This window comes from Paramormyrops kingsleyae, chromosome 21, assembly GCF_048594095.1.
Source record: "Paramormyrops kingsleyae isolate MSU_618 chromosome 21, PKINGS_0.4, whole genome shotgun sequence".
Taxonomy (NCBI): domain Eukaryota; kingdom Metazoa; phylum Chordata; class Actinopteri; order Osteoglossiformes; family Mormyridae; genus Paramormyrops; species Paramormyrops kingsleyae.
In genome coordinates, this window is record NC_132817.1 from 6678278 (window position 1) to 6700541 (window position 22264).

The 22264-nt window shown below is 51.6% G+C and overlaps 1 protein-coding gene across 3 annotated transcripts in view; it reads left to right on the forward strand.

Moving 5' to 3' along the window:
* The first annotated feature begins 296 nt into the window (after positions 1 to 296).
* The window catches only part of tnk2a (tyrosine kinase, non-receptor, 2a), a 30184-nt gene continuing 8216 nt past the window's right edge, over positions 297 to 22264 (forward strand). Inside the window, exons 1-5 of one of the 3 annotated variants that reach the window (XM_072704209.1) lie at positions 297 to 569; positions 6491 to 6666; positions 14038 to 14170; positions 20406 to 20583; positions 21214 to 21284. In XM_072704209.1, coding sequence (XP_072560310.1) covers positions 14111 to 14170; positions 20406 to 20583; positions 21214 to 21284 — 309 coding nt within the window. In that variant the 5' untranslated portion in view covers positions 297 to 569; positions 6491 to 6666; positions 14038 to 14110. Of the gene's footprint in view, positions 570 to 6490; positions 6667 to 14037; positions 14171 to 17058; positions 17680 to 20405; positions 20584 to 21213; positions 21285 to 22264 lie in introns of those variants that run through there. The other 2 variants (XM_023818540.2, XM_023818539.2) reach the window with 2 other exon arrangements.

The window sequence follows — 22264 nt, forward strand, 5'->3', positions numbered from 1 at the left end:
GCGGCAGCAGTGTTTAAGATACTGATGTATACATGTGCCACGCGTGGAAAACATTAAAGGAAAACGCCACAATTACAAAACATGCAATTAAAATTGGACATATAAAATTGGACACTTTCGATTATAGAGTATTCTTACAGCATTGGAATATAATATAAATTATTTTCAACCTCAATTAAACGGCGGGAAAGTAAAAAAAAAAACACTTTTTAGGAAAAACAAAACTCAGTTTGACATTGTCTTAGTGCACGGAGCTGCACGGGAAGCATAGCCTATCCCTTTAAGAGTGGGTTGACTTGCTGTATGTACAAAGGGAGAGAGCAATGAAGAGGTGACGCTGGTAACGTAATGCTCTACACGGGAAGAGCTCGTGCAGGCGAGGGATAAACGCAGCCGTGTCGGACAAAGCTTCCCCACCGGCCCTAGTTCAGTGTTATCTCTACAGTTTAGAGCTTTTTCTTGACGACTGTATCCAGAAGAAGAGGCGCAAAGACGGAGACGCGGTTTGCAATAAAGCGAAGACCCCCGAGGCTGGTCCATCTGCGGATCGGAAGGGCAGCTTTTGACAGGTACTTTCACAATCCTCGCTGTCACAGAAAGGATCGCATGCTGTTAGCCAGCTAGCCTGGTCTCTGCGCCCCATGCACGGATTTTGATTTGAAGTAACGTGGCAGAGGCCGTAAATTAACCGCTGAACTGCAGTCCCCAATTTTTAGGGCAATTGCTGGCGCACAATATACATGGGCATCTAATCCCACTCCTTCGCGGCTCGAGTCAAGCACGCTGAGTTCAAATATACATGGGTTAAAACTTTATTCCCTTCACTACATTTTTGGATAAGAATGAGGTTAATGTCGCAATGACCTGAGTGATGTCCGATGAGGTACATGTTGTTTCGACAGTGTGAATTATAATGCCGTTTTCTAGTCGTTGTATATGATAAGATCAGAGGAACACGTTTTAAATACGACTTTTACAGAGCATTTCCAGCACTTTCATTTGCACACCTGTCAGTCGACCTGCGCAATGCAGTTTCCCGTCCACGCTGCCCCACTACCCCCATCGTCGGGGCTTACTGAACCAAAACTGGGTGCCTGGCCGGACGGTGTCAGCTTCCAAAGCATTAATGTGCAGCGTGTTGCCGTTAAACCGCATTGGTGCGAAAGTCAATGTGAAATGGGGAATTGTATCTCGTAATCAGATCTCTGCATCCGATGGCAGGATGATGAAATGTTCATGTCACCTTCGTCCGGACGAAACCTAGCCCTTCCCTTTGCAATCAGACCACGTTACAGTGTAATCGATCACTGCACAGCATGGCTCTGATTGTCCTGTTTTTTCATCGATGTGACAGTATGAAAGTGTGATCCGTATAGACGCTATTATGGTTTACACATTTTGAATAAATTACCTGCTATAGGCCTATTGATTTAAAGTACTGCAGTTTTGAATCGGACTAGGATCCTTCCCTCGCCGTACGTTCCTTTGGGTAGGAACTTTATTTTGCCCTGTCGGGAGTGGCACCCGCTGCTCCGGGCTCGAGGTGTCCGCAGGCAAAATAGGAAGCGCTGGCAGAATAGCTGAGAGCTATGGGTACGGCGTCCTATTTCCAAAGGAATCACACTCCGTAAACATATAAAAGTATAGCCCGTATTAAGCCTAATGTCAGCTGTCCTGCCCTCACAGGGAACCGACTCGCCTGCGGTCGCCAGTTCCTCAGTTTATCTTTTTTTAATGGAAAGGCAGACTCCTTTGATGGTGTTTAAGATGATTTGAAAGCAGGGAGCAGTGGGTGCCCTTTATGGGTAATTCCCCAGTCCGGATTAACTAATGACCTACTATCTTGTGAGTTTCACACATGGGCATCACTAGACCCATTTTAGTGGGGCACGTGCCCCAGTGTTTATGTGCTGCGCGGCTGCGCCACAGTAAAATCTCATGTTCAGCTTTCAAAAAGCGTTATGGGTAAGTAAGGGGTACCTTCACCCCAGGCTTAGCAGGGAGAAGACCTGCCTTCGGGCTCGCGAGGCTGCAGCGCGCGCGCTTCCTACGTCAGCTCTGCACGCACCCGGCTAGCATTAGCGACGCGGACTGTTGAGGGGGGAGGAAACTAGATGCTTCAACCAGCAGAGCATGTATGGGACTGCTTGAAACAGACCACAAACACGACATGGCAGACTAAACCGCCCCCCCCCCCCCCGGGGATGCACAGATTTTTTTATGCTTGATTTAAAGCACAAAACCACCCTTCAGTGTTCCCCTTACTACTTCATTTCATTTCTTATGTACTCAGTTCTAATTTTAAAGGAGACGACAACATTAACAACAATTCACCAGCAACGTGCCTTTGTGTGATTCGAGTCTTCAAGGGAGTTTTCACCCGCAGCCTGGAATCTGGTATTTACCCCCAAACCTCTCCCGAAGTCTCGGAAATCTCTCAGAAGTCGCTCACATTGCCGAACAAAACCAATATGTTTTCTAGAGATAGACGGCTACCTGGCATATCACCCTTCATCTCAGGAATGTTTTACTTATCATTTTTCTTGGTGACTTTCTGTTTGTTTATCAGCACATTGTGCCTGAGTAAATAAGCTCATATCTGAGGGGGGGGGATGCTCTGAATCAGGATTCCTTGCACCATTTATCATTCTCTTCTTTATTGTTCGCTTTGTGCTGTGCTGTGATGTTCTTGTAAAAAAATTCAGTTAAAAACCACACTGAGAAGCTTTTTTTCCTAAGGCCCATTGTTGGTAAATGTAAAAATTTAAATTGATGTATGAAAAACAGCCAGCAGGCAAAAATTCACTTAATTCCCACCTTTAATTGCTGTGTTTATGTGTGTAGCAGAGTACATCTGTCTGCCTGTGGTTTTTTTCCCCCATATGGTTCCGTTTCTGGTTTGCTATTTGTGAGGCACACATGCAATGGCTTGAGTCGGGAGGAATTGACTTTAATCCCGTCCGTCACGTGGTAGGGGGTCGTGGTGACCGTCGGTGAGGGACTTAGACTTTTGAAGCCGGTTGGGACTGAATCGAACCTGCAGGTGGGAAGGTTCTGGAGGCCGAGGTGAACTGCTGAGCTTGGCATGCGTCCTGCGTGGGCGCGCATCTGCCTGGTCCCAAGCCGGGCAAGACGTCGCACATGCGCATACCGTTGTGTGGGCCATGGAACTGCCCCCCCCCACCCCTGCCCCCCCTCTGCCCCGCAGCAACAGACACTATCACCGTGGCAGGCTGACAGGGGGGAGGGCTGTGTTTGGGCACGGCCGATCTTCCCCCCCACCTGCACAGGTGGGGGTTAGTTATTGCACGTGGCCTCGTGTGTGTGCGTGCTCTAGGTCATGGTTTCTCACGCAGGGGAGAGTCAGGCGGCACCGTGGAACGCGGTGGAGGGAATCCGGGGACGGAGTGGGAGAAGCACCTTCCCGGAAGGATAGAGATCGGCAGCGCTGGCAGCGAAATTCTGGGAGGGAAGGCGAGCAAGACTGAACTTGACACCTACTGGAGCCTGTTGGGAAGACAAAGAGCAGCGGTGTGCAGGTTCTCCTTATTACTCAACACACGTGTAACCCGTCAGTGCCGTGCTCGATCAGGGCTTTTTGTTTGCCGGTGAACTTCGGGTTACCTTTTATGGCCGGGTGCCCAGTGATTCAACCCTACCTGCATGCTGTCCTACACCCTGCCCCAGCCGGCACAGCTGAGTGAGGGCGTCGGCTCGGGGTCGACTGTAATGCCGGCGTGATTCGGCACCCATTAATCCGCATGACTACAGTGTGTGTGTGTCTGTTTTGTCATTTTGGTGCTTGCTTATGCAAATCACGCCACTTATCGGCAACTCAAATGAACGCCAGTCCTGAGGTGACGAAAGCAAGGCACGAGTGAGTAACGTGGAACGGGAACAGAACGTTACGTACAGACCTGTTACAACACTGTTACCTAACGTGCTTGTGTGTGCATGGTGAAAAATATCAAAGTATACAGGCAAAGTTCTGTTCCTTCCTGCAGTCTAAAACTCTCACGATAGGGGAATTGGTGCCCCCCACAAATCTGTACAGGGGCAATTAAAATGCTTAACGAGCCATGAAAGGGTACTGAACCTGTGCTGCTCAGGAATGGATTCTGTAAACGAAAAGCGATGAAAGTCGCCTTTTCGTTTTGTGACATTGGTGTTGTGTGGTTAGCAATTAGTCGCGTCTGATATTGTCAAATCGCGTCGTCACCTTATTGTCATTTCACACTTATGAAACGGATTTGTGATTCTTCAGAGCGTTGGACAGCTAGAACAAAGAACGGTTGAATAAACACTGAACAATAGATACTGTGGAGAAAAATAATAAAATAAAATCAATATACAACACCAGCAATGACTCAGTGCAAATAGTACAAGTAAACAGTAGGTGTGTAACAGTACATACAGTATGGCGGTAGACAGTGCAAAATAAAAACATTGAGGTGCAAATACTGGAGAAAAGTGGTTAAATTGTCGCTCGTCAAGGATTACAGAAACTCTACTTGCCATTTGCTCAGATAGATGTACAAGGCTTTGGAATTCTTGTGTGGATCTCAGTCAATGCAAGAAAAAAAAATACATAGTAAGTACATATAGCAAACACACGTGAACACATTGTCATAATACATTTTGTTGTAATATATAATTTTTCTCTTTGCCAGTGTATGCTTAAGTATGCACCTCTTGGTTTGTAAAGTGGTTCACGGTATATTGATCTGTTCAGCCCTGTTTTGTGCCCAGAATGCATTATGCTTCCTTAAAGGTACAATGTGACCAAGTCCTTCACAGAGGCTCTTTTACCCAATATTAGTGATAAAGGGCTTTTCATTGGATCTGTCATGCTGCCAGGTGAAGTTCCCTGCCCTGGGGGTCGAGTTCCACCTGGGATTTGCTTCTGTATGTCCTGCTTTGTAGTGCGGCGGTTTAGGAAACTGCCCATATCCTGTTGTGGGTTCAAATCTCACGGCCGCCAGGGTGTTATCTGCCACTGTACTTAATCCCTCATGTCTAAGCCAGGCTTCCTCACTCGTACGCCATGCACAGCCAGGCTCCTGTGACAAAAGCCGCTGTTCCGTTAGCTGAACTGTCGGCTCGGGGGGGGGGTGGCTGAACCTTGCCTTGCGGGGGCTTATCGCTTGGGTGGATCACTCTGTTTTCAAGTTGCAGCTGTGAAGTTGGTCAGATGTTTATTGGTTACAAGCACACTCCAGATGTAGGGCTTAAACAAACGGAATGGCGTGGGGGGGTGGGTTGAGTAAAATGGAATCTGTTGGGCTTCCGGTACCTTCCGGTGGGGTACTTTGGCGGCGGTGGCAGCTCATCTCTCCCTCTCCCCAGTTTCCTGCAGAAGCAACAGTGGGAACCTGCTCTGATTGCCCATTCTGGGCACCCTGGACCATGTTGTCGGGATTAACACCTGGATACTGTGCCGTTTTTGTGGTGGCCCCCAAACATCTGACAGATGGCGCTAGATGGTCCGACTCGATGACCTTATGGCGTCACACTACTTTGGCAGGGAAATGATTGTCAGCTGTTAGACGTTTACCAAATCCACCCTGGAGAGGAGTGTGTGTATTTTTCTGTGTGTCTGGCCCGGTGCTTTCATGCCGGCCCTGAAGGTGTTCTCCAGGTATGACCCACCCTTCTGTGTCCCAGAGTCTGGCTCCGGGTTCGAGCCACAGGGAGGTGACAGGCCACCGTGTTGAGTTGACATGTACGTGCCAGACATACGTGAAAGTGATTGTCTTGTTGGGGCAACCCCTCTCGCATTCAGGAAGCTCTCGCTGGCTGCGCAGTTGGCTGCCGACAGCTCGGGTTCTGCATGCAGCTGCGTGTGAAGGCACGTGTGCATGCGTGTGTCTCGGCCTGTCCAGGTCTGATTTTTAATCCCAGTGCAGCCCTGGTTACTTTACCTGCCCTCCCCCCTCAAAGTGGGATGCAGGGCAGCAGGGTGGGGGGGAACCAACCTCATCCTTCCGGAATGTTCTGTTATATTTCTGCTAGTCATTTAATGTTTCAGATAATGTTTCTGTTAATTCAGCTGTTCAGAATGTTTACTACCATCACCTTTCAAGTACAGTACTTTGACAGAAATCAAAGTGAGAGAGAGAGAGAGAGAGAGAGAAGAGGGGGAGGAAGGGCAGGACTTGCCTGGTAGAAATGTACCCCCGCCCAGCGCTGACACATCAGTTTATTTCGTCACATGGTTATGCCTCATTGACCTCTGGCCCATGTCAGACTTCTGCTGATTTTTTTTTTTTTTTTGTGTAATTGCAAGTCATGTCAGCAGGTGGTGCAGTGGTTAAGAAGATAAGGATTAGGATCTGGGGAAGGGAGCTGCTGGTGTGCCTCTGAGGAGGGCTTTCCTCACCAGATTGATTGTCTGTTTAAAGGCCGGAGCCCTTGTGTGCTGTGCGATTCGCTCCCGGTGAACGTGACTCCCTGACCCCACAAGTAACACCAAGTTTCTGTTGGTTGGCAGCAGGATACCCGGCGACCGTGTGCATGGACGGGCGCGTCGGGAGAGTCGAGGCCTGAGCCAACAAAGCCCGCCATGGACGACGGGGTGGCCTGCCAGTGCGTCCGCGGGTGACCGTCCTCGTCCTTGCCGGTCCCCAGCTCCCTTGGCTGCGCCGCTTGGACACCAGCACGTGTCCGGTAAGGACAACAAACGCCCTCTTACATAAGCATGTCACAAAAGCGTGTTAAAGTCAAGGGTGCGAGTAGAGCTGGTGGTGCGAGCTCTACAATACAGCGAAACGGTGAATAGTAGGAGGAGTTTGTGGCGACTTTTAATGCCAAAAATAGACTCAGAATGTTGTGCTGTAACGTTAGTGTTGTCTGGGCTGTGGAGGTCTCTGTCTGGTGGTGTGTATGGAGGGCATTTAGGGCGGATGGATGAAAAGTGGAGAAATGAAACCTACTGCGTTTCCATTCTTTCTTACAATCACCCACCTCCGTCCGTGTTCACCCAGCCGTTTCGTAAGCCCCGCCCACCACCCTGCAGGCATTGAGGTTTCCATTTATAGTTGGGGTTTGTTCTTGTTTTTAACACCTACAGAATTGTGCGGTGAGTATGCCGGCTTAGCGGGACGCCTCCCTCCCCCAGGGGGAGCTCTCATAGCTCTCTGCTCCCTCATCCTTCATGCTGCTGTTAGGGAAACAGGAAGTGACCTCACCGGTTGCCCATTTTATCTAGGGTCCCAGCATGCACCTGCGGGGGTAGGCTGGGTGCGCTGGGGTTAGGGAGGGGCTTACAAGAACTGTAGAGAATGAGCAGATTAGACAAAACAGGCCCTGTGTTTAAATGGGCGTTTAATGGCGTGCCGGTTTTAAGGGGAAGCAGTCTAATGAGGGGTGGGGGCTAATTTCGGCCTGCTTATCTCTGCCGAGCTAAACTGCCGTTTAAACTGCTGTTTTTTTGGACATAGTTTTTTCTTCAAGTAACAGGATGGAAGCATGTTCGTTAATCATGGCTCCTTCTAACGGGCACACCGTGCGCCTCATCTGGGTGCCAGTGCCAGTGCACAGGACACAACCAGCAGAGGGCGTGACATAGCTGTGGCCTTAAGGTTTTAGTGAGGGAGCTTTCGGAAAAGTCATGTGTATCAATGGGGGTGACCATTTTTAGGTTTTTTTTTTTTTTTATGGTGGTATTAGAGCTGTGGGAAATGGGCCTATTTTTACCCCCGTCCCCCCCCCCACCGGGGGGCTGTAAATAGCCAGCGGTTTCTCTGGCTACAAGTTCCTGGCGTGCTTTTGGGTCGGAGGTGAGCAGCGGGATGTGGGGAATGTGGACTTGCCCTCCCGCGTCCCAACCAGCACCTGCCGTTCGGTTAGTGGCTCTTTGAATTGCCCCCAGTGCCAGGTGCCCTGTCCCACCCCAGCGCGGGTCAGGCCTCTGCCACTGCATCTTAGCACGAGCACAGACGTGCACGCGACCCCTAGTGACCCAGAAGGTCACACAGTCGCACGGTGGCACACGAACGCACACCCCTGCACGCATGCTCATCTGTCCTTGGTGTGTCAGCGGGGGCCTGAGCGATGGCACACTAACTTAAAGCCCCCCCCCCCCCACATGCTGAAGCCCAGCATAGCGTAGCCAGCTGCTCTGGGGGTGGTCCTCACAGAGGATTATGGGTAAGGACGAGTGCCATTAGAGCCCTGGGGGTGAGGGGTGGATCTGTATGCGAGCGGGACGTTCCTCGCACATTCTCCCAGGTAACTCATGAATGGGACACAGTAAATGGCTGGTATTTTATTCCCACTCACTCGCTCCCGCGGGTCTCACAATCGGCGCTCTGTATATGGAGCGCCTCCGGTCCGCAGCCTGAGTGACTGCCATCCACTCCAGAGGCCTAACCTTTGTATCAGCCCACCCCCCACCACAATCACCACCACCACCGCATGTGTAAGTGCGGTGAGCTCCGGGACCCCATCCAAGCCAAATATCCACTGGCCTTTTTGTTGGAAATTTACTGGAATTCTTTCTGGAGGGCATTGGAATCTGACCCGCCACGCCGCATGCTAAAGGCTAAAGCGGACCCGCCACGCCACATGCTAAGAGCTAAAGCAGACCTAAGAACATAAGAACATAAGAACTATACAAACGAGAGGAGGCCATTCGGCCCATCGAGCTCGCTTGGGGAGAACTTAACTAATAGCTCAGAGTTGTTAAAATCTTATCTAGCTCTGATTTAAAGGAACCCAAGGATTCAGCTTGCACTACGTTATCAGGAAGACTATTCCATACTCTGACTACACGCTGTGTAAAGAAGTGCTTCCTTAAATCCAGTTTGAAATGTTCTCCCGCTAATCTGCTTTATTTCTGATATCCCCCTGTGAAGTTCAGGTAACCCTAACCCCCAATAGGAAGCGCCTCTTTAAGTGGTGTGTCGGGAATCTTTCTCTGAAATCAGCTGTATTTCAATGTGTTAAAATCAGTTCAGAAGACTGTTAGAAGGTGATTACGGTTCTCTCATCCACGGCCCCGTGTGAAGTTATCAGGTCTCATGTATAATTTCCCATTTTGGCTCCTTGTAAAAAATTGCCTCCTGCCTTTGTGAGCATGCCAAGCTCACCGGTCTTGCCAAGAACCCTATCCTAAAAGTTTCCTGTCAGGAAATTGCCTCAATTAAAGTTTATTTCTGTAATACAAATATTGTGCCCAGTAAGTAAAACAAACAAACAAAAAAAAAATTACATTTAAAATTTCAGCATCTTCATTCATGTTACTGGGCTTGACCCTGGATAGACAAACTGCATGAGTTTGATGGATGGTTCTTATCTGTTGGAGTCTAGTGCATACAGCAGTTGAGCTTTCTGCTCTGACACAGCGCCCTCTGCTGATGGTCTGGCGAAATGGCAGACATCTGCAGCGCTACTTTAGGGAAGTGATTTTATTATTTTTTTTCTTCGATTAAAAAAAAAAAAAGTGGCAGATGAGAGAAAAGCAACGTATATTAAAGACCTCAAAGTGGTGGCCGGGTCTGTTATGTTAGACACAGCTGATTTGTTGATGTAAACCAGGGGTGTCAAACTCCAGTCCTGGGGGGCCAGAGCCCTGTGTAGCTTAGTTCTTTCCCTATTCCACCATAAATGATTCAGCTCAAGAGCTGCATGGTAATTAGGTAAAAGGAGTTGAATCAGGTGTGTTAAATGAGGGGAAACCCAAAAATGTGCAGGGCTCCGGCCCCCAGGACTGGAGTTGGGCACCCCTGATGTAAACTGTGTGGGAAGGGACAAGGAAATGAGAAGGTGAGACTTCCAGGCAGGAACGCAGGTGAAAGGATGTATTTAGTGCAAGAGGCTGAGCAGATCATATGCTGGTGTGCAGCCAAGGGCATTTTAAAGAGGCAAATGTGCTTGGTGCAGCAGAAAAGGGTACTGGGGTATGCAGATATCTGCGGGCGACTGGCCCCCAGAGGCGTGTGCTTGAGAGAGGGTGCATCTCCGCCATGCGAAAACCCCGCTAGATCCGGCTCCTCTCCGACACTCTCTGGGCCGATTCCCAGAATGCTGGGGATCAAACCGCTGGAGACCCGCTAAGCCTGGTTCCACGCCCCCGTAACGCATCGTTCACTCCTCCGTGCGGACGGTGCGCATTGCGTGCCGCTAATGACCCAAGCTGTACCGCTGTCTCGCCAAAAACATCCCAGCCTGAAAGCTTCTGTTTGACTTTCCCCTATAACCTTACAAGTGGACAGATGTTGTGCCATTCAGCAGACATTTAGATCGGATTAGTAAAGCGGATTTTTTAAGGTTTGTCTGTGAGACAGAATTGCAAGTAAATGTGTTTTCAAATAAGTTTAAACAAACACTTTTATTTCCCAGTAGTAAGCTAGTTTTCTTGCAGGTTTTCACCGCTCTCTGTGCCTATAAATCTCTCTATCATTTGCTTGTCTTAGGCCAAGATATTCAGACACGCAAATAGGAAACATTTCCATGAAACATTTCCATCCAGGCGAGAGAGAGTACCTCTCCTATTCCACTGTAGAGATAAAGCTTCCAGTAACAACGTCGGATTTCGTCAGCATTTTTAAAAATCTCTTTTGTTGTATTTTGGAAGCGGAAGGTAACAGGAGAAATGTCTCAATGAATTTATCATGGGGGCGGCTTGGCCAGTATGCAGTCACACCTTGTGAAACGTGAGCTGAAACGTGAAGATGAGCTGCGTGCTTAGATGGCGGTTGGATAGAACGGGGATCAAGGGAACGAAGCGCTTTGGACCGAAGCGAGCTTCCTGTGACCCCCCACCGCTATCAGCGGTGACCTGCAGAGGGGGCCGCGTGGCTTATTCCCTAAATGCATCCACGGAAGGCGTGTCGCGAGTTGAACAGTGTGGCGGCATGTTCGTCCTACTCTGAGCCAGCGGAAGGATTCAGGGCCGTTGGACCAAACCACTGACTCCCCCCCGACACTCGCAGGTTTCAGGTGAAAAGCAGCAATTCACTCGGGGGGGGGGGGGGGGGGGTCATGGTGTCTGAGCCTGCTGTGCTGTTGTGTCTCTCTAACTCCCCACCCTCAACCCCCCCATATTAACCCACTTCAGATACCCCCCCCCCCCATTGCCCAAGCAGTTGGTTTGGCTTCTTGTCACATTTCATTCAGTCAGGATTGAGCTCAGAACTGCAATGCAGCAGGGTAGTAAATACTATTCATTTACTTTTTTGTTGTCTTTTTTTTGCTCACCAATATGATTGGCTCAGGTTCTGTTTCGGACTGCAGTGCTGGAAGTCGCCCCCTCGCGCGCGCACACAAACGCGCTGGCGATGTTCATGTGCAACACGCCGTCCAAAGTCCGAGTCGCTAGCGATGGCAGCGTGCTGGCTTTTATTTCGGCCAATCGGGAGCTTCGGTTGACAGGAAGACCCAACCCCAGGCTCTGATAGGGCGAATGGGGCGGCTCTCGGGTCATCCCAGCGCTGGAGGCATGTTCAGTGTGAATCTGATTGATTTTTATTGGTTGAGTTTTACGGTCACACCGGCAGACAAGCTGGGCGCTGGTGAGCAGGCGGTGAGGTTTTTACGACCTGTTTCTGTCCCATTTTACACCCCCATCTGCATTTTTCCCTTGCTTGACATAATCGCCTCATTATATATGCATTAAAGCATTTCTGGAATGACACACGGGTCACTTTGGGTCAGCGGCCTAACGAAGTAGAAAAATGCATGAATACTTTTTGTTCCCAACGCCTGGTCCGCGGACCGGTAGCAGTCTGTGGTCAGTGTTCCAGCGGGCCGCAGAACACTGGGCTTTTTGTGCAGGGTTTGGGTAATTTCTTAAAATAAAGTTGTTTTTTTTTTTTTACAATCCCTCACATTCAGGCATTCTGTCCACGTCTGAAAAAGATGGAAAGCATTAAACTTCAGAAATCGCTATGATCCGCCCCACCTGTTTTGCTGGTCCGTGAAATTTTTGTACTGTGTAAACTGGTTCGCGAAGATCAAGAGGCTTGGAACCTTTGCTTTGGAGACTATTAAGACTTGCAGATGTACTTTTGGTTTTTGGTTGTTTGGTTACAATTGCAGTACTTTTTGGTTCACAGAGCTGACTTCCCTCTACTGTGTGACCATGCTGAATTCCTTTAGTGTTTTATTTCATTTTTATCTTTTTTTTGTCGGGGGTGAGTTATTGCGTCAAACTGCTGTCAGTGTGTCGTCTTCCTTAATAATCGCTACTGGGTCACCGAGAGCCTGGGGGCCGGAGTGCAGGGGGTGCACAGACTCGCACGGATATGCAGGATGAGAAAACAAGGCGTGAAACACAGAGAAGCTGCAGAATCACACCCTTCCTGGGCAGAGCCGCAGCAGAGTGGTTAAGGAGGCTGTGACTGAGTATTTAACGGCTTGGCCTGCTGGGTACCCAGACTGTCGCGTGTCTTTGGCTTGTTGTGGGGGGCAAACAATGTCCCATCTCTCTGTACACGAAGGTGGGATGCAGCGTAAAAAGCAAGACGGCAGTCTCTCTCTCTCTCTCTCTCCCTCGCTCTCTCCCTGCTCCCTGTCTTTCTGCCTGTATTTTTGCCTTTGCCTGTCTCCTTCCTTATGTCTGTGTGCCTGTGTGTTTCTCTCTCTGACTGTATTTCTGTCCAGCTGGCTTTGTCTCTCTTGTTTGTCTCTCTTGTTTGTCACTCTGTCTGTCTGTCTGTCTTTCTGCTTGTTTGTGTGTTTGCCTGTTTGAACCTCACTGCTTTCCTGCCTGACTGGCTCTGTGTGTCTTTTTTTTTTATCCATCTGCTTGTTGCTCTGTCTGTCTGACTGTCTTTCTGTCTGACTGTCTGTCTGTCTTTCTGTCTGACTGTCTGTCTGCGTGACTTGTTTGTCTACCCTTTGACTCTCTCTGTCTGTCTTTGTCTGACTGTCTACCAGTCCATCTGTCTTTCTCTCAGACTCTACAGCCGTCTGCTGAGAGGTGGGAGGAGAGAGAGGGAGGTGTGGTGAAGGAGCAGGATGTGAGCACGAGGTGGGGTTGGGGGGGTGCAGCAGCGTGCAGAGCAGACTGGTGAACGGAGCCGCACACCTCGCCTCGTGGTGGTAGGGGGCAGTGGTGAGGGAGGAGGCGGGACCCCGATAAAGACGATCTCTGGCTGCACAGCAACAGCGGGGGTGATTTGCAGGGAGGGGCGGGGCTGTGGGCTGCCAAACACTGGGACACAATGAGGCAGCCTCTCGCTGAGGGGGGGGTGGGGGAGGAGGTGATGTATCGGCCTTCTGGGCGTAATTAAGCACAGGAGAGATGTAGCGCGGCAACGGGAGACATTCCCAGCATCCCGAGCACCGTGTCCGGGGGAAAACGAAGGACTGCATTTATATACGTGTGTGTTTGAGTCGCCGAGGAGACTGGGGAGCTCACTGGGAGGAGACTGGGGAGCTTACTGGGAGGAGACTGTGGAGCTCACTGGGAGGAGACTGGGGAGCTCACTGGGAGGAGATGGCACCCTCGTCTGGAGCAAAGGACTGGCAGCCAGATGGTTTGCCGGAACCCTGTATTCCGAGGAGATAAAGACTGAATCGAGGAGATCAGGCAGGAAGACATAGGAGGATGTAGGGGCTTCGAAACTGACACGTGTCTGTCTGCGTTTCTCTCGCTCTCTCTCTCTCTCTTTCTCTCTCTCTTTCGCTCTCTCTCGCCCGCACGCCTGCCCGTCGGTCTGGGCAGATTAAAGCTCCTCAGTACTGTGGTGGATGGGGGAGTTGAGGTGGGGGGAGGACGGCGCACCGCTGTGATTGGCTGGTTGGTCCAGGACTCAAGCTCAGTGGAAAAACTACGCCGCTTGTCGCTGGGGGAGATCTTTCGGGGTGGGGGGGGGGGGGAGTGAGTAAAAACAAAAACCAACAACAATAGAGGATTATCATTGTGTGGAGACAGAACGAACGGGGAGCGTGTCTCGGGCTGGGAGCGGCACTGAGACGGACCGCGTTCTGCAGCCGGGCCGGTTCCCCACATGGCGTCCGTGACCCGGCCGACGGAGCCACCGCCACGGCGCTGGGATGAGCTGCTCAGACAGGTCCGGTTCTACCTGACAGAGAGAGCCTCAGGATAGCAGAACCTGCGGGGTGATCGCGGGGCGCAGGGGGACGACGCGTGACCCACCCCGACATGGCGGACACCCCCGACTACCAGCGGCTCCCAAACGAGGAGGAGGAGGAGGAGGAGGAGGTGGTGGCGGAGGAGGAGGTACGGAGTACCGCCGTTCACGGGAGCCCTGGTGAAGGTGCTGGGTAGGGGAGGTCAGGTGGGGAAGGAGGCTGAGCGCGAGGGTGGAGGGATGGATCAGCCTTGGCACATCTGCCTGACCTTTGAGCCTCTAGAATGAGTGTAAGGTGAGTGGGGGGGGGTGGCGGCTCTGGAGAGGTCTCCAATTGACTGAGGTGAGACAGCAGCTTGGTGTACATTGGGGGGGGAGCTGTGTTGTCATGTCTGCCTCTGGAGTTAAAGGAACACTGCAAATGGGGGGTGGGGGCTGTCCTGAGCCCTTCTGAAATCCTCCATCTTCTCTCGCGTGTCTCTCTGTTGCAGTGTCAGTGTTGGACATTGTTCTAAACTTAATTTCTGTGTGATGTGAGAAGCGCATGTTCCTCATGCCCTCCTGGGGTCCAGCAGTGTCGGGGAGGGGGGGGGGGGGCAGTGACCTGCCCCCTGTGCTGCTGCGTCAGCACCGAGGGAGGAATAGATGGATGGAGGCGGTGAGGTCTGCTCTGTGCATTAAGCTGCACGTGAGCACACCCCCCACCCCAGTCAGACGATTTAATTTCAAAGCCACACATGTGGGTCAGACGTGTCTCTGGGCAGGCCAGCTACCCCCCCCCCCCCCCCCCATCCTCCCTGATGGAGATGGAGTGAGATTCTATAATTCTGTCATTTAGATTTGGGCCCTGGGATGAGGATTGGACATCTTTTGAAGCCCCCATTTGGATAACCCCAGTTTTATAAAAATCTGTGGATGCAATCGAAAAAGTAAAAATGCCAAAAGTCTTGTATTTGGGTTAGTTACTTATGGTTAAGGTTAGGGATGGGTAGGATGGGTTAAGGGTGTCGTGATTGGGATTAGGGTTTTTCCCATAGAAATGAATCCCATTTAGATAAGAAGACCAACTCGTATGTGTCTGTGTGTCTGTGTGTGTGTGGGTGGGTGTTATGTATGTATTACAAATGTCCCCACAATGTGATAAAGACCTGTTATTTTGATAATATGGGTGTATATATATATATTTGGTCCCTGCAAAGGGAAGCTCATTAAAAAAAAAAAGAACAAGTCTGTGACTGAAATAAAAAAAAATCTAAAAATGCCAAAACTCTTGTATTTTGTTTGGTTACTTATGGTTAAGCTTAGGGCTTGGTAGGGTTAGGGCTGGCATAACTAGGATTAGAAATCAATGGACGGTCCCCACAAAGATATGAGTGCAAACATGTGCCCGTGTGTTTCTGCAGGCTACACACACACACACACACACACACACACACACACACACACACACACACACACACACACACACACACACACACACGCTGTTTCCTAGGCACTAACAGGCAGTCACAGATTCCAGCTTAATGGAGTTTGACTGTCAACAAGCCCCACCCCCCACAAACAGAGGTCCCTTTCTGTGTATTGAAGGAGGACTGCCCCCACCCCCCCCCAACAACAAGTCTGTGCCTTCAGGTGCTCTGCCAGTGTGACCCCCTCAGGCCAGACGTGCAGCGAGGGTGACAAACCACTTCTCTTCCTGAGATGACTGACATTTCCGTGCGCTGCCTGTTTCAGACCGTTAACGTGCATTTTTATTGTTCGTCTGTAAATAGCCGTTTTTTTATTGGCTAAATACGGCTCACTGTGTCACATATAGTGTGGTTCGGCTGTTATATTTTGTAATGAGACTCACTAGTTAATTACAGTTTGTTAAACTCGTCCATGCTCCCGGGTCCTGTTCGGTATTTCATTACGCTATTATATTGCACCATTTTTACTACCATCTTGTGGCCCAATGGTGGAATTGCAGCGTTTTGGGTATCGTGGTGCTCAATGACCAACGAAAGCACAAAGGATGATTTCCTTTAACAGCCAACCCCCCCTTTCCTGATGGGAGTTGCTCTGTTCCCCTGGCAGCGTGTGTCAGGGAGGGGCGTGTGCCGGTCGCTCCTAGCGCGTCACATTCCAACGGTTACAGGGGACCGTTTGTCAACGGACTGTCAAATGCAGAGCCGCAGTGAGAGGTGAAGTCATCCCGGCCAGCTGAGGCAGAGGCCGCGGCGGTCTCTCTGGGTCGGCAGACTCGGTCCACAGGCATGCACAGCCGGTTCTGCTGTTCCTTCTGCTGAGGAGTTTATATAGGAGTCTGGTTAACTAAACCATCCTCTGTCTGTCTCCGTTTTCCAACAAGACCGATACACTTTCAGATACGTTCCCGAGATTTCCCAGAAGATTTGGCCAAAGTTCTGAGGAGGCAAAACCCTCACGCTGATCCCCCACCTTGTTCCGGAGTTTTAATTAACGGCCCGCTGCTTTGGCAAGGCCTGTCTGTGTCACACCTCTGTGTCTCCGAGAAATGGCCCCATTGGGAATGCCACGCATCCGCCTGGAATCGACCTGCCGGAATGAGCGTGAGGGGGTTAATTAAACTTGACAAAAAAGTGAAGAGGCCACTTCATTTGAGTGGTCTGGGGGCAGGAGGAACAGCCCAAAAATGTCTCAGTGGAGAGTTAGGCTTTGTTTACATTTCGCAGTGATAACATTTTTCGAGGGGTTGAGGCTGGAACTCGAGTGAAAAGTGAATACAGAAGATTGGCTGTTGTGTGGGAGTGCGTAGCGGGCGGGGGGGGGCAGCCCGAACTTGTTAAGATCCCGAGGGACACAGACAGGAAATGAACTCTCCATCCTGTAGTTAAATCTGACCCCTTGGCCGCTGATCAGATGGCCGTCCGGCGGAATACCACAGCGGCTCTGTCCCCGGCCAGCGGCGGCGGGAGGGGTGATTTGGGGGAGGGGGGGGCTCCTCCTTCCAGAAACGCAGGGCTTGCAAAATCCACCCAGAACGGGGGGGGGGGGGGGCTCACACATGCAGGCTCAGTCGCATAAGTGCGCTGGAGGGAGAGAGGAGCGGGGAGAGGGAGGGAGAGTGAGATCGCAAGCTCGGAGAGCCACCCGCCATCGTGCCCGTCACCGGACCGCCGAGCTGCGCGGAGAAGCGACAAGACGGATCGCTTATTTCTATCCCTGGGGGGGAGCCGCCTGCCGTGTGGTCGCAGCGCCGGTATCTGCCGGCTCTCGCCTGGACGCCTGCCGCTTTGACGGCTGAGAACTTCTCGGGGAGACCTGCCTTCTGGGATTTGCTCCCCCCTGACACCCGTTTCACCCCCCCCCCCCCCCGTTTTTTTTCTCATTTATTTTTTACCGTTCTTCGGAGCGCAGCGTTTACTCCGGCTCTTGGGGAGGAGGCGATCATCCCGGCCGTGGCTCATCTGGGGGGGGGAGAATTCCGCTAACCCTGTGTGGTGGGGGGGAGGCGCGCTCCTCCCCCCCCCCACCCCCCCCCCAGTGCTCCTGCCCCCCACCACATATCCCAAGAGCCCCTGCCACCTCCTTCCTAGCTCTGACGTGTTGCTCCAGGATGCTTCGTTTAGATAGGCTCCGGAGATCCCTGCCCTTCCTCCTGCACCTCCACACCTACAGAGTAAGTCCTCCTCTGCCTCCCTCCTTCCCTCTCTCCCGCACGTTTACCGCGTTCGCCGTATTATCTGCTCCCGCTCGTCGTGTGGTTTTTAAACGCACGTGTAATTCCTACCCCTGTTTCTCACTGACACCTCCTCCTTTTTTTCCACCCTCCTCATCTCCTCCTTTACCCCCAAACCTGCACTTCATCGTTGCAGACTGTGCCTCAGTGTCACCTCTGCTTATGGCCTCTCTGGCTGTATGTTACACTTGATTTTTGTGTGTCTGAGCTGAACAAGCTGTTTTGTTAGCCCACAACCATGGACCTCAGTTAGGAGACCATTCTTGTTCGCGTTTTCTGGAATTTTGAGTCTAGTCTGTTTGGATGGTAAGATAATCTTTGTATCTCTGCAACTATAAGTACCACAAGCAGCATAAGTGGATGGATGGATGGATGGATGGATGGATATCTGTGTGTCATTAACGTTTGGCTCCTTGTGTTTAACATGCCTCATTTTGACCAGCGACACCAGTGCTTGGTACCTGTAGTCATTACTTCCACTTTTTAATGATCTTCCGGATATAAAAACTCATGACGCACAATGGGATCTAAAGTGATTTGAAGGTTTGGTCAATCTGTGCATTAAATGATTCACCTGGAGGTCAAGCCAAAATTCTTGTCAAGTTAGACCAGCAATTCTCAACCTGTGGGTTGTGACCCAGATTTGGGTCACGGCAAGTTCTGAAAGGGTCGCGAGGCAGAGCTGTACGCGTTTTAAAACCAACAAGCTCCTACGCTGATCCACAATCAGATTTCCCAGCCCCAGTCCTCGGATTAACCTATATAAACATGGGTCTATATAAACTCAACTAATCCAAGAAGCCAAACCATAGATGCCGGTGGAAAAAAAGGGTTGAGAGCCACTGGGTTGACTTTGTAAATCTTTGTGTTCTGGTGAACAGCCGTGATCTGTCACTTTTGCGAACGCGAGCCTTGCGCAGTTGGGAGGGGTGTGATTTTTGGTCCTCGTCGCAGCCCAGAAGCACATTCCCCACCCCTGTGTCATAAGTGACACCCACTGAACGCAAAGTCTGATTTCCGTCTGCACCCCCCCCCCCCCCATTTTCCTTCATGGCAACCCTTCTTTTTGCTTTTTCTGGAATTTTGAGAGCTTGATCTGTCTTGATTGTCTGAAAATCTCCACAGCCCTAAACAGTGTAAGTGGATGGATGGATGGACATCTCTGTGGCAATAAAATTTGGCTCCTTGTGTTTGTAAACATGCCCCCACCTACTAGGAACATGTATGTTACTCTGGCAGGTGTGACGGGCAGGCAGGGTGTTTCAGTGGTGCTGTTTCCTGTGCGATTTGTCTTGTGACTTGTCTGCAGATCACTAGGAATGGGGGGGGGGGGGGGGCGGCAGGGTGTTGAGGCCACATGAAATGTGATGAAGGAGACATCCCATAATGAGCCTGACCAGCTGATTTTCCTTGGACTGGCAGGGTCAATGTCCGTCCTCTCTGTGGGTGAAAGATTTTACACAGGATATAAAACTTATTTGCATTTTGCTGCCTGTGAATCTGTGTACACGTGTCTGTCCGTCTCTGTGTGTCTGCGTGCGTGTCTGCGTGCGTGTGTGTCTGCGTGCGTGTGTGTGCTCAGAGCTGTTAACCAAAGGAAGTGACCTCTGACCTCAGGCAGTTGGGGGCTAACATGGAAGAGCAGAGGTCGCGACCCCCCTGAATCCTCACAGCCGCTCTGACTCAGACCTTCAGGGTCTCTGTCCGGCGTCTGCTGTCACCACAACACACGCCTCTGCCTGCCAGTCACACAGACCATCTCCAAACACGCTTACCCCCCTCCACTCCCACCCAACTTCAGAGTCTTTTGGGGTGCGGGGTGTGTGCTGCGTTTGTAAGAATGATGAGTCCCCCCCCCACACAATCAACAAATTTCGGTGTCTTTTACAGTATTACCTCATTTTATTGCCATGTCTGGTATAAAATGTTAAATTTTTCCCCACACAGTGCTTCTGTTGGGGGGGGGGGCTGAGAATGGCCTCCCAATTAGCATCAGGTTCTTGGATCTCTGCCCTGTCATCTGGAGATGGACTGCATCCTACAGTACATTTTGCACTGAAGATTTAAGCTTTTGCATAATTCACACCCCTGACAGGGTTAGGGGGGGCAAGTCCATGGTTACCCCGAAGCAGCTTTTCCGAGTAACCCCCCCCCCCCCCCACCCCCCCCATTCCCTGGACAGCATAGCTGAGCCTATAAAAAGCCGTCTGTGTGACAAGGATTCATGACTGGGCCCCACTGGGACCCAGCGTTGCCATGGAGATAAACAAGTAGGCATTCCCGGTGTCGGGCACCGCCAGAGGCCCCCCCACCTGCCCGTGCGGACCATCCATGTGCTAAGCATGTGCTTAGAGTGTGCTCCGTGTATGCGGACCCAGGAGGAAATTCGGTCTGGCCCACTGGGGAGACCTTACAAAAACGCTTTATCTGCACTTTTCTCGCATTTTGTGTGGGGTGGGGGGGCGAGCCCATTCAGGAACCACCTCTTGCCCCATACTGCCAGGGATAGGCTCCGCCCCCTCATGACGCTGAACCGGGATAGATGGTTAAATCGTGGGGGCGGGGCTTGGTAGTGAGGGGGAGGAGTTAATATGAAAAGTAGCTGGCGTGCGGCATGGATCAGGGCCGCTCTGATGCCGACTTCCCGCGTTCATCACCCCCTCCAGACACTAGGTGGCGCCATGCAGCCGGACGAGGGCACAGAGTGGCTGCTGGAGCTGTTGGCGGAGGTGCAGCTGCAGCAGTACTTCCTGCGCATCCGCGATGACCTCAATGTTACGCGCCTGTCACACTTCGACTACGTGAAGAACGAGGACCTGGAGAAGATCGGCATGGGGCGGCCTGGTGAGTCTGCAGGGGGAGGGGCGGGGGCGGGGTGTGTCAGACGCCATGTGACTCGGGGGGGGTTCCGCATTGCCAACAGCAGAGGGGCTTGATTGGAGGGGAGGGACACCCAGCTGAAACAGGGCCCTTGCAGGACACTGTGCTAGAGAGACAGGCTTTGTCTGTTCATGTTTTGGGGGGTGGGGGGACTTCCGGAAGCAGTCAGGACCTAAACAACCAACAAGGAGCCTTTCTGCCTCCCCCAGTGTGTACTGCGGGGGGGGGGGCTTGGCTTCATTTAGCGGATTTGGAGCCACGGACCACACCGTGTCCTGTGTGGGGCAGCTTCCCAGAGACAGGCCGTTCCCGAAACCACCCCCCCCCCCCCCGCAACCACATCCCACGGCCCCGCGCCAGCATCTCCTGTGACCCATCGCCCCACCTACCGTAAATATCATCACACACAACAGGCGTGACACACCACGCGTGACTGTTGCTTTGGACGTGGGAAGCGTGTCTCTTGCTCCGTCGGAAGGTGACCTGGCTCCCTGTAGGAAGTATCTATGTGTGTTTTATTGCCGTTTCCTGGACTCTTGGTACATGATCTGATGTTCTCTCACCCCCACCGCACCTTTCCGCCTGCCCCCGAAGGACAGAGACGGCTGTGGGAAGCAGTGAAGCGGAGGAGGAACTTATGCAAACGCAAGTCCTGGATCGGGAAGGTAGGCCAGACTGTGAATACACACACACAACCACACGCACGCACACACAACCACACGCACACGCACGCACATACAACCACACACACGCACACACAACCACAACCACGCACACACAACCACACATGCACGCACACATAACCACACATACACAACCACACGCGCACACACACACACACATACACGCACACACACAACCACACACACGCACGCATACACACACCAGCCAGCACACGCCGCCTACACACTTGTTTCCTCCGTAAGCAGATCAGGACGGGGGCTGACCGGGCCACATTGGTGGGGTGGGGGGCGGGGGGGTCTCAATTGCAGTATGGTCTTATCCCACAGGAAGTGGCAGGGGGTGGGGTGGGGGGGGGGAAGCCGAGGCCATTCTAAAATTACATGTTTGTTTCCGTTCCGGGCAGTGGAACGAGCCGCTGTAATTGGCTGCATCCATGTTGTGTATTTGGGGTCACTTGGTCCAGTATTGGTTTTTCAGGGAGGGGGGCACTTGTGGTTATTCAGTTCCTTAACTGGGATGTGTAGCCAGACCAAACCGTACAGCTTTTTAAAAAAAAATTTTTCAGTCAGTAATTTGACTTAAAACGGCCTGTTGAAATACGTAGGGGGTATTGCAGTTCCGCCACCCCCCCAGCAGGTCACGTGGCAAAGCTCCTCTCTCGCCCCCAGAAGGCCCACAGGGGGTGACTCAGCATCTCTCAGCTGATCTGGGCGCTGATCCTACATCCATGTGGCGCTGTGGGCGGTTCGGCTACCTCAGAGCTAGCTGTCCTGATCTAACCGGAGGCTGCCTCCACCTGTACAGATCATGCCACAGTTACGCCTCCCCCTCGGGAAAAGGATCTGCATTACCTGCCGCATAGTATAGTCCCAGGATGTGTTTTTTAATCACCTGATGTCTCATGCCTGCAGCTGATTGGATGAAGGGGTGGGGCGAGTGGAGTAGTGTTATAGGTGATGGG